At 39.4% G+C, this 13,193-nt stretch overlaps 1 protein-coding gene across 2 annotated transcripts in view; it reads right to left on the reverse strand.

Annotated features, from left to right (window-relative positions):
• lin7a (lin-7 homolog A (C. elegans)) overlaps positions 1-13,193 on the reverse strand; it is a 35,537-nt gene that overhangs the window by 10,671 nt on the left and 11,673 nt on the right. For both annotated transcript variants that reach the window (XM_035672946.1, XM_035672938.1), the window contains exons 2-3: positions 11,070-11,188; positions 1,462-1,533 (exon numbers count right to left, since the gene is read on the reverse strand). In XM_035672946.1, coding sequence (XP_035528839.1) covers positions 1,462-1,533; positions 11,070-11,188 — 191 coding nt within the window. The remainder of the gene's footprint in view (positions 1-1,461; positions 1,534-11,069; positions 11,189-13,193) is intronic.

The following is a 13,193-nucleotide window of genomic DNA, read 5'->3' on the forward strand; positions in this document are numbered from 1 at the left end:
CTATTTGAAAAGTGTCCTGAGATAACTTCTGTTATGAATTGGCGCTATACAGATAAAATTGAAAATGTATACAGATAGAATTGAATTGAATTGGAATTGATGAGATATTTACAGCTAAAATCAAAAGCATTTAGTAACTGAAGAGTGTTGAAACAAGGATGAAGAGCTGGAAATTGTAGTGGGTGCATATTGAAGCAAACAGTGCCTTTAAGAAATCTGAATATTTAAAATTTTGTCTTCCTTGTGGGAAAAACTTATAAGTCTGCTTTTGATGCCAGTATTGATTACACGTTTGTTTGACCTTGTTTTCCCCGAGCACGCTTTTTCTTTTCAGAGCATTTCATTTATTGATTGCCGTTGAGGTTTAAAGAGAACATTATACAAATATAACATAAAATGCTTCTGAAATGCATGACCTGCCCCAGCTTTAACCCTCTAAGAAAGGCACGTAGGTAGCAGGGTTAATCCAAACATTGAAGCAAGATCTGCTGAACAAGGCTCAGACCACATTAAACATATTTATTCTGGTAAATCTACTGGTTTTGGATAACCGAAAGTCCTAAAGAGACATTCTATTATTCAACTTGGGTGTTGCTGTGTTGCTGTGTTGAAATGCGCACTGCAGACCTTTCCAAATAAATTTCAGTTTCACATAAATCATTCCTAACGTTTGTCTGAGAGTCCAACCAAAAGTAAACAAAAATGTTAGCCCCCATTATATACAGTACTTGCGGGGCATCTTGTCAGCCAACCAAAGCAGCTATCTTTTCATCTGCACATGCCGGTTTGTTTACATGAGTGGGGCTGTGGGTTGCTGTGAGAAGTATTAGGAGAAAACATTCAAGGAAATCAAGTGCAATGGCTTCTTATCCAGTGGACTTCCATTTCTCTTTGCAGTTAGTTGAGTCTAATTTATAAGCCAATATCACAAATCACAAGTTTGCTTCCAGGGGCTGTATAGTCTGTAAAATTACTGTACTATAGCTAATTCAGAGATCTAATCTTTATGTTTCAGGCAGACTTAGAGACAAGTGTTTGTAGAATTGAAGTTGGGATTGAAGGGACTGAAGTAATTGTAGTTATTTGTGTCATTGCCGTCTCAACAGCTAATCATAAAGATCAATAATGAAACTGTGGTATAGCTGCAAAAACACTCTTAAGATAGTGCTTTAGCATGTGTTATTGGCATTCAGCCATGCGCCTTATTCCTACAAACCTGGCACTCTGATGTGTTATTGCTTAATTACACACACACTCTTAATGAGGGCCATTAGCAAAATAGAACATACTAATTTTGTTCTGCTTTGGCCAGAAGAAAAGATTTGAAAGATACCACTGAGTAATGTGACTAACAGAAAGTTATCCACTCATTAGCTACAGTCATATTTAATGTTTTTTTTTTTTTACTGCAAATAATAACTGATGTAGAGATCAGATCCAGACCTCCAAAGCAGTTCTTACCTTAGCCGTGGCCCTCGCCTGGTACTCCGGACAGCCATTCACTGTAATTGTTTCATGCATGTACTGGTACACCTGAAAGAAATGAAGAGAGACAGGTGTTATAATTACGTTTCAGACGGTAGAAAACTGAAATCAGCACCCTGCGTCTGAGCTCAAACAGTTAATTTCCATAGTCAAATAATGGTGTCCGCTCACAGCTGGCTGTATGGACACGTACTGCATTAACATGCTGACTGATGGAAAACATCCGGCACTCAAGCACAGAGTTATTGTATGCTTGTACAAATTATACTACCCCAGAGGAACTAATAAAAAAAAAAATCAGCTTACATTTATCTTAGACATGCAAATAATATGTAAATCTCATTATTTTGCCCGCAAATGTATTTGTAGGTGAAGACCTTGTAACACTAAATCCCTTTGAAATGTGAAGACAGCAGCAAATCTGGTAAGTGAGGAAAAGAATTTTGTCTCTCTCAGAGAAGATAAGTGAATTTTTCAATTACCGTATTAAGGATGTTTTAGGGTGCAAGGGTACCAGTCTTGAAGATTATATAACTTGAGTCTCATAATTCAGCTGTATTGAGCTCTTTATTTTTGCAGCACCTTATGCATACATTTCTTAGCACATGAGAAAATAATTTTAACTCATAGCTCAGGGTATGGAGGCACAATCTGCCCTCGACTTCATAAACAGCACAAAAAGACTCCAGAACAGGCAATAATACATCACTGCTGGGCCTGAATTGGTTCCAAGTTATGGGTTGCTGTACTGTATGTCCAGTTGGGTGAAAAACAAGGTTCTACCTATTTGCTGAGGCAGACAGAATAGATGCAGACAGCTGACCTTTACAGTTAAGACGTGTCTTTAAAGACACTTTACAACTGAACTTGTTTAAAGAGTAAAAGAGAGAAGACAGTGGTGTGTGATGTGCGGTTAATATACTGTAGCACAAAAGTACTCCAATATGCAAGAGTTTCAAATATATATCTAACCAGTCTGTACTGCAGCTTTCAGATTTTAAAGGTGCAATATGTAAGAATTGGCGACATGCCAAATTACAGATAACTCCTACTAACTGTAGCTGCCATTAGCATATCATTAGCATAACATATATGTACAGGAGCTTTGGACTGCCAGGAAGAAGCGTTTTTAAGGCCCAGCGGAAAATGCTGGTGCCGAAATGAGCACCAGAACTGGAGCGGGGCGAGCGGACAATGGAACCTGGCTCAGCAACCCAGTCAACACAGCCCCACTGGGACCAAACACAGCCTCCGAGACAAAGGCCAGTTTGACAAGAGGTAACACAGTAAGTAGTACAGTAAGACACGGCGGGTTCAGGCGGGGACAGGAGAGGCGTCATGCAGTCAGTCATCTTGGCGATGCAAAGTCAAAACTGTCTTCACATTCTGTTGATAATCTTTGTACATTTTTGAGTCAGATGTGCCTTTTCCCTGTAATGCTGAAACTAAATAATGAACAAGACAGGAGGATGAAAATGAAAGTTTAAAATGATTGAGATGTATGGGCTGATTACAAAAAGTCTCAGAGGAAATGTTTTTGCTGAGTTGGTGCAACTCACTCAATAAATCACATAAATTACCAAGCCCAAACACATCTATTTGTTTTAATGCTACATTTATGGAAGTTGCAGTTAATTGAGCAAATAAGCGATCAAATTTTAATCAGAGTAATGACACTGCACATTTCTCACTAAAAACTTGCCTATGACATATATATATGTTGTGGCTCAGAAATGAATTTTAATCATCTGTTTCCACTCACTAGATGATGTCTCTCATCAAAGCATGGCAGCTTGCCTGGAAGCGAACACGCCGGGTAGCTTTGACGTACCACAGTACAACGTTACAAAGGGCTTGCTTCTCTGAATCATCAAAAGCATGTATACTTATAGGGTACAAACCCTGAGATATTTGCATGTAAAGATCTCAGGGAGGGGGGAAAATATCCCTGAGCTTCTGTTGTCTTGTTTGCTCATGAATCTCAAAGACCGAATGAGCGGCTTTTGAGAGTGCAGCTCTACATTTCAGACTGCAACACGTTTTTTTTTTAGGTTCATAGCACTGATGCATTTGGAGAAATGGAGACTGCAGTCCACACAGACACTCAAATCCCAAATGACACCTTCTTCTAAGGCCTTCTTACACCTTTGGACTTTTTGAGGCTGAGCACAGCTTTATAAATGCCATGAAAGGTTTTCCTCGCCTGTGTCTGCCTGCAGAGGGGCTTCTTTTCTCCCTCTGTTATCCTCATTCTAAACACTACTGCAACAGCTAATTACCCATATTTATTCTACCTGCAGCTGTCTCTTATTCTTATTCATTCAGACATGGAAACTGTAACATTGCTGGCTTTATCTATCTGTTAAAGTGATGGCTTTTGGGCCTTCAAACATTGGTCTCTGTTTTACGTAAATGTTCAGTAATGGCTCTTTTCAAACACAACGGGAGTGTTACAGATAGCTCTGCGATGCTCATACGATATTTGGCATCTAATATGTGAGAGGGAGCAGTGGCACAGCAGTGAGTAAAATATGAGAGTTCTCTGTTCTCTCACAGGGTGCATCAGTGATGGATTTTATACTTACTTATTTTGCAGTTGAAGGCTTAATTAATAACCATCGTGAGCTCAGGGGAAGCTGTCTTCTCACTGGCAAATACCATAATAAATTGCTGCATTCTTTTCTCATTTATTATAAAATATCTATTATTCTGCTCCCTATTTTATGCAATCTGACAGTGCACAGTTAAAAAATAACAAGACAATTAGGTTGTGAGTCTCCTCTAGAGGTGAGATATATATATTCTAAATCAATACATTTTTTTTTTTTGGGTCAAATTCAGCGAATATCTCCTCACAGTCCACTAGCAGTGCGTTCTGCTGAAAAAACCTGGATGTTGTAGACAACCCTGGCTCTGTAAGTGGGAAACAAACAAGTGGTTCAGACCGAGCACCGCAACAATATTCCAGACATGATTTGTGTGTCAGGTAACATTAATAGCTTGCCCACAGACATGCAGCTTACTTTCTAGTTGGCCAAGATATGCTGTTGTTGTGATGTAAGCTATAGCAGGAGAGTTGTGAGCATAGCTGTCTGGAGCTTGTGTTCTGGCTGTAGGAAACTGTCTTGTGCTCTTTGCATGTTAGCTTTGCAGAATCAAATTTTTGACAGTTTGCAAACTCAAAACCTTGCTTACATTACAGTTTACAGATTACTTGCTGTGTCATTGTTTGGTATTTTGATTACTCCAGAAATGCATACCTCACCTTTAAGTCCTGTGGTTTTTCTGTTTTTTTTTTAGGTACATTAGTGTAACAACATAAGAAACGATAACTAGGCTAACTGAGAATACTGTGCCCTAAAGGAGGCAAACAAGATGCCCATTTAATATCTCTCTACCTGAATGCAGTGCCCTGAATAACAGAGCCACGACATGGAACAAATAGCTGTGTTCTTTTGAATGTCAGTCTGCTCTTGTTGTGGCTGCACTTTGCTCTAAAAAGGCCAGCTGTCCCGCAGGCATCATTTCAATTCTCCTTCTGCCTTTTCTTTTGCCAGATGTCTTCACTGTCCGTCCCTAAAACAATGAAACCTTCAGTCCACCCTTTCCTACATGTTTTCTTCTTGCCTGGTTCATCACAGTGGTTCATGATGAAACACATACACAAACACGCACCATTCATGATAGGATACCGACACTGGCGCCTAGAAGGAGGACGCCAACAAAGCGAGAGAATTGAAAGAGATGCCTGAGGGGCAAACTGACGTGACGACGCTGCTTGTAACCATGGCTTCCTGCTTCCTCTACTGAGTCAGAGAGATGGAGAGGATGGAGGGGGATGGTTGAATGGGTTGATGTTGTTGGGAAGGGATAAAAAACCAGCACAGGACTTAACAATACACTTTCCCTTTCGGCGGTACTAACCATGACACAGAGGGAAAATACTGAACTTGCACGGACTGACTTAATGTACTTTTCATCCTTTAACTTAACATGTGGGGGCATTGTGATGGAATCAACACAAATCTGCCGCCCTCGCTTGCTTTTGCCTTTATAAAAAAACACAGTCAATTACGTTAATTGAAAATCTCTGCTGAAGTGGAAAATCAATTGCAATATTAAAGCTGATAAAATACGCGATCGCTCTGGCCTGCTTTTTGCACTTCCTGTGTTAGTCAAGTGGGACTCTCTAACCCAATATACTGCAAATTCCCACTTTCCATCATTTCCAGCTGGTTAGCTCTTCCAGTCATTTCGTCTTGTGTCCTTCCTTTCCCATTTGCAAGGCTGATTGCCCCTGACAACTTATTCAGGCTGATGCAGTGAGACTAACGCGCAGACCCGAGATCATCTCCCCCGTGTCATTGATGAACGTGGCTGGGAAAGACAACCAGCTCATCAAACTCTCCCTCTTTGTCATTTAGCCCAACACTGCTGAACAGACTGTTTTCCCCTGCCGTTCATTCTTCATATTGACAGGCGGTCTGTCATCTTTAACAAGGCTGATTCATGTTTGGTAAATTCTATTGACGTAGAGTACAGGATCAGGTTTGGTGGTGGACTTAACAGCAGTATTTTTACTCTATAGACAAGATTAGTATGTCCATCTTGTCAGGCTTTGAGTTGGCCCACGGGACTGTGAAATGAGCTATATCGTGTGTGTGTGTGTGGAGGAAGGAATCATATCACAGATTACACAAGGCCTGGACTTTAAAGAAAGGTCATGTGTAATAATGAAATGTCACAGTGGTGTGTGTGATTAAAATGAACAACAGGAGGGTTGGACTTGAATAGTTTAACCTGTGTTTTGCGGCTCCTTTAACTTGAGAGCAGTTAACACTGATGAATGACATACAGGAAAGAGAAGTGAGTGCAGTCAAAATGAATTAGAATATGATTACATAGCAAGGAGTGGAAAAAGGCTTTAAAGTGGAGGAAAACTGTTTCCATTAAAAAACTATACAAGTATTTCTGCTGTTTTTATTCATTTACTACAAAGTATAGTACTAAATTGGATTGATGGATGCATTTTTCCTCTCCTTTTGTCTACTGGATTCATAGTAGTTTCATTACATTATGAAAATCAGCTTTCAGAGAATTCCATCACAATGATTGATGCTATTTTAAATTTGAAAAGAAACAAAAACAAATAATATGCAAAAACTGAAGTAGCAAAAACAATCATGTGGATTTGACAGTTTTTTCAGCACTAAAAAAATGTGCTGTTGGAGAATAAATGCTCAAGTCCCACAATTTGAAGCTCACATGACCACATGTAAATACATATGATTCCTTTAATCTGCAAACACAAGCAAAAATACAAACCATTTTGACAAATGGCTGGCTGTAATGTTAAGAATAGTGTATAATGTATATATATATGTATAGAATTATGTATACATTGCAGTTAATGGGGTGATTTTGTATTTGTGCCTGAAATGGAAGGATGCAATGTGTGAGAAGAACAGATCATCTGGTAAGTGAACCCAGTGGTGGTGAATGCTTACTCACAAACAAAAACATTCAAAAAATAAGACTCACATATCAGGCCATTAAATCCAGCCCAACTGCTGCTTTGCCACTGAGATTCCCTTCCACTCTGAGCCTGTCTCTTCTAATTGTTTCCGATACAAACAGTGCATCGGAGGGCACAGCTGTTGAGAACTGTGATATTCCACAACAACAACTCCTTTAATGCTCTGCATAATAACAATAATAATCTACAGTATGCAATAGCCTGCACTTACAACCTGTCCTCCAGCTGGCTCAGCACCACGAAGAGAAGCTGTTGTATCATCGGCTCTCACAAACCTGTAATCGACAATAAACCATAGTCTGCCTCACTGCAGCCCTCTAATCCCAGAGCATCTCTGATGGTTTCCCTGGTGACTGTGTTTAGCCAGCTCTTTGTGGGTGAAGTGGTCTGCATCTTTGCGTCTTGGCAAAGGGCATCTGCTGCCGCTGCTGAGGCCCTTTTGAGAGTTTTTTTGAGAGTCATTGTCATTGCACTCCAGTGACTGGCACTGAGCTCAGTCAGCCGGTTGCCAGACGTGCAGTTGGTGTCAGGATGTGCCAGGCCTCCCCAAGCAGGCCAGAGCAGATCTGGACCCGATGAAAGGAGAAGAGTAGTGCTTTTTTCATTTCTGTCACTTTGTATGATGTCAGGGTTTTTTTTTGCGTAATGTTCTGTCAGAAGCTATTTCTCCTAACTGGTGTCATAGCCAGTGTTAGCAAACATTTCATTACTATAACGAGACACTAGCTGAAAAAATTATGAACTCCAACATTTATTAAATAAAGCTTATACTGAGAAATGTGCTGAAAAGACTACAAAAAGTACATTACGTAATTTATATATGTGTGTATGTTTTACAAGATTTTGTCATTAAATTGTACTTGAGTAGATAATGTCCCAGCACTGCTTGACTAAATCAACATTCAAAGTAACTACATTACCATAACCTTCAAAAGGGTATTAAATCAGGTATACGACTGTCAGCGCCTTAGTTTCAAATTCTAGCTGCGATTCCTCTTTGGTAATGCAGTCTGTGTGATGAATTTCCAAACCTTCCTTAAATAGTTTTTGGAAATGATGCACCATCAGATTTGGCCTCTTCGGAGCTCTGTTATCTCCTAAAAATGTGTGTGTTCATACAAACTAATTTGCATCAGCAAGAGCATTTTGTAGGAAATGTAATGCAGCCCAAATAACAATGAAATGGGTATACTACAACATTTTTATTGTTGTATTTAGAAAACTAAAAAGCACCTTGATAAGATTAGAGAAAAATTATGGTCTTGGTTAAATATTGAAAAGGTCAACGCTGGCTTAAAACACGACAATGCCCTAACCTTTTCAATTTTAACCATAACCATGATTTTTATCTAAACATAACCTATACAGTAAGTGATTCAGTTGCCTAAACCTGACAAAACATGAACCCTATGGTGTCAAGTGTTGCAAATCCAGTGCTCCTGCCTATTTCTACTTGTTGGCTTCTGTAACATCACGCTACCTGAAAAAGGGAAAAGCTCAGGAAAAACTAACAAAGTCACATTTGAAATCCTCCTTTGTGGTTTTTTGTTTACCCCTCTATAAATATTTAAGTTACAAAGAGAAGGTAATAGAAACTTTTATGGACTAGAAAGTGATTTTGGTAAACCAGATATCCTTGAGACGCTGATACAGATCGATATTCCAAAATATATCATTGGTGTTTTGTGCTCCGAAGCAGTAAAATCGTATTTAATGCCCCTTTAATTTACAACACAATTCCCCCTTAGAAAAAAAAAAAGTTCAGCCTCTTCCCAACATACTGATCAAGTGTGCTAATTGTTTGCTTTCATTCCAGGACGATTTACATGTTCACTCTGTTTACAATTAACTTGCAACACGGAGGCCATTGTGGCATCTGTTTCTCCCCGTTTGCTTAACAAATACATGTCACTGGGTGATGCTTCAGTATATCACAACAGACAGGACACTAAATATAAACGGTCTGTGGTTATCAGCCTGTGTAGTGGTGTCATGTAGAGTGAATGCTCTTGTTTGCTTTGTACACCGTCTTCCTGATGAATGGTGTTAAGATGATGGATCAGTGGGTGGCTGTTTGTGTGTGTGTGAATGGAAGCATATTTAACAAGAGGAGAAAAACAAGAACTCCTGTTTATGATTCACACTTTATTCCATCCGTGTGAAATGTGATTAAAACCCATTTCTAACAGTGATTTGCTTAATTAAAATTCAGTGTAACGAGCTTATCAAGCCTTCAAGTTTATGAAATGCTCATAATATTTTCCGGCCCGTGATTATTTAAAAGCTTTGTGTGAATTTTTCAATGCAGTCAAAAGTTCACTGTGCCTCTGAGTTTTTACGTTCAGTAATAAGGGCATATTACAATAATAATAACCTCTGATATTTTCATTATGCTGCAGTCATTTTGATTGATGTAACACAGCAGTGAAATAAAATACTTTCACTAGAATTTGTTTTTTATAGCCACAGTTCCTCCCGACGCCCTGCTTTATTGAGTTTCAAAGCATCAGTCGCACATTTTGGCACCACTGTATACTGCAACACAATCAGGGAGTGTTTTCTTTCACTTATAGTAAATCCAAATCATGGAACAGTAAGGGTTTTAATAGCTTTTAGCACAGGAATAGCAGCCGGCTGCACCAGCTAATCACAAACTTAGGTGTAAAGTCAATGCAAAATGATGCAATATTAAATGCTAATTTGTAACTGTGTTAACACTAAGATTAAAGCTGCCACTTCATTCATTTGCGGCACAGCTAAATATTGTAACTTAAATTGACCGTAACCACAGAGTCACAGAGACCAAAGTTTTCATCCTGTGCAACTAAATACATCTAACAGAAAGTATGCTATGTGTGTTAGCTTATGATGTTAACTTTTGCATATCAGCTGCTACATTGATGTTTCTTCAGATGCTGTCCCTATCATACTGTAAATATGGTATACTGTATATGGTCATAAATAATACCAATATCACCAAAAATGTCTCAAAAACTTCCAATTTGGCATGAAAGATTCTGCAGTAGTCTACAATTTAACAAGTAGTAAAAGAAAATTCCCAAAGTTTATCACGTTTCCTCTTTTCAAAGAATGTAGAAGTTAAAAATATGGTATGACTCTAAAGTGGTATTTAGTCCTGAAAGTGTACTCACATTTTAGATGCAGCATGATTAGATACAAAGTCAATGGAAAGATGTGAATGGGCGCAAAAAAACTAATTTGCCTTAAAGCAAATGTCCACACGAGTTGAAAATGTTTCAGCTTGAGTGAAAAATTTGCACTTATCCTGGAACTTTATGAATCAGCTTTATATTACAAACATACACAGATGGGAGGAAAAAAGAAGAGAGATGCTAGAGGGAAATACCAGAAATGATATCTAGCTGGTCAAAAGCTGACATCTGTACAGTGTGTATATTGGTTGTTTGGTGGCGAATAAGCACAGACATCACTGAAAGACCCGTGGTCAAATTCACTTGTTCAATTTAATTTTCCTCAGGCTCTTGAAACATTAGTCTTAACCATCTTTGTAGTTGTTCCAACATGACAGAAGGTATTAAAGAATGAGTTAAGAAAGGCTCTTGGAAGGTATAAATTAAAGTTTGAGTTACATCTCATTATAAGTAACTTGAAACATCATAAGTTATAGTGTAACTCCCATACTAAGTACAAGCTAAGCTATACTTACAGGACAGTAACCTGCTGTTGGCTAGTATGATATATCATTTTTTCACATAAAGTGATGCGCTGTACCTTTCTGGTTTCTTCGGAATAAACAGAAGAAGTATTACAGCCTTGAGATGGACAACACAGCAACCGTGACTGAACAGGTGAAAGAGCATCAACTTCATCAACAGCAACTCCAAGGAAAAAACACCCCAGCACCGAGCACAATGATTGATTGGAAGAGCGCTGCAAAAACCCCATAACAGGGAGTGCTAGCATGAGAAAGGTCATCAAAAAAGTCTTGCAGAGGAAAAGAAATGAAAAGACATGAGTCATGCTGGTGCTCACGGAGCAGCGGCTCCCTCCCTTGACAGTGACTCACCTCTCTGATGGCTGTGCAGAACTCACTCTGAAGGACCTTCTTCAGAGATTGGAGCTTGTGACCGGGGACGTCACCCGACTCCTGCAGCTTCTCCAACAGCTCGATAGCCCTGGCAACATCTGGCAGAAAGATTGAGAGAGAATGGGTGTGAGGATACGTGTGTGGGTACACATGCCAAGGGGACAGAGGAGGGGTGAAAAAAATGCCCCATTCAATTACATTAACAGCACAGCCACGAGAAAGGCACTGAAGCGAATCAATGGGTGGGATAATGGAAATAGACTCAGTCAAGGCCAGCTGGGGCAAGAAAGATAGAATAGCAGTCCCGTCCATGGATCGTTTACATTGGCTTAGGTCTATGCATAAGAATAAAGGAAGAAGAATAGAGGAAATAAGTCAGGCACTCATTTGTTCAAAGGTAACACTTCCTGGTAAGAATAGGCACCTGCGGGAATTACAAAGCATTTACACTAAACCGTACGCCTTAAGTTAGAGGTTGTGACTCTGGGGTGACTCTGAGCTCTCCTCCCGTAATTAGGCTGAGCTGAACGAGTCCGCCAGTTCGGCTGATTAATTTCTTGCCCCCTGAAAGTGGCAGGCCAAATAGAGCTACATAATGGAAGGAGAGGGAAGTGATTTGGCAGTCAATCACTGGACTGTTGGGTCAATAACATGTTTTATTCAGCCTGTGTGTCCAGAGACCTGTGACCACACAGCGAGAGGAAGAGTTTTACAGTGGAGTTGTGGAGTTTCCCTGCATTCTAGTTTCAGACCAAAATATATTGATGTGTTGTTGCATATATCTTATGATGACGCCTGCAAGTAATGATTACTTTTCGACTTGATGGCCTATTATTAGGATTATTCGATTAATCAATCAATAATTTAATTTTTAAAATGTCAGAAAATAGTTAAAAGGCCAATCAGGTTACAAGTTGCACATGGAATTTCTTCAAATTGCTTGTTTTGTCAGAGGAATATTTATTTCCTAAAGTATAAAGCAAAAAAAAAGGAAAAGGAACCGTACATTTCTGATGTCTCTTGTTATTTGTTGCACTTGATTATCTCGGGTCAGGTGACTGCCTCCTATTGGCTGTTGCTACATACATGTTTTAGCTATTTAAACATGCTTATTAGATTTCTACTTACTACTAAGTACGTACTTGGGGGCAGTGCATCAGGCTGCAAACACAATGTTGATATATTATCACCATATTATGAACATTTAAGAAAACAATGGCTTACAGAGCAACATTAGCATTCATTTGGAGTCATGTTTCTGTCCACTTGACAAACGCAAGTCCAATATTTACTCTCCTTTTTGCTGCTTTGGTCTCCACTAACTCCTGAGGGAAATATGTGGCTCTTTAGCTGATAAATGCTTCACATTGTTCACCAGGTATTTGCTAACTTCGTCTGTTGTCTAAAGATGGGCAGGGAGCGTATAGTGGGTTTTTTAAAGCTTTTTGCTGAAGACAGCTGCCTGCTGTGGTTGAAAACAACAATGATGAAAGTAGTGAGACAGAACCAAAACAGTAACGTTGTGGGCCTTAAAACAAAAAGCAGGGCTGAAAGATGCTACACTTCTTATAGCTGCGGGGAACTGCAGAGTGATAAATCTCTGTGTTTGCAATTATGAGCCACCCCTGTCACATACATAGTCATTCAATCCATTGTAAATGTAAAAATATTCATTAGAGTTAGCTTTAAACACTGGCAAAGCTAGTTCTCAGAATGCTTTGAAATATATTTTATTTAAGATCCATTTCACAGTTTATGTCTTAATATATTCACACAACATTATTTTCCACCAGCAAACAGAACACCCACACCTTGTTTTGACAGAAAGCAAAGCTGCTGGTTTGGATTCATGTCACCCCACCGAGCAACAACAGACCTTCCTCGCCTCCAACCATGCTTGGTTGCCCAACATGGACTGATCAATACACAGGCACAGGCACATACACATGCTCTACATTACTGCACGTGTGTTATGCATCAGCCACACATACTTGTGCATCATATACATGCAGGAAAAAGGGGATAAACAACTAGACTCTGCAGCAAAGTATCACTGTAACCTTAACACAACTGACCACTACTTCCATGCACTCTGGCTCTGCC

This window comes from Morone saxatilis, unplaced genomic scaffold (assembly GCF_004916995.1).
Source record: "Morone saxatilis isolate NCDOM2014 unplaced genomic scaffold, NCSU_SB_2.0 Contig10, whole genome shotgun sequence".
NCBI classification, from domain to species: domain Eukaryota; kingdom Metazoa; phylum Chordata; class Actinopteri; family Moronidae; genus Morone; species Morone saxatilis.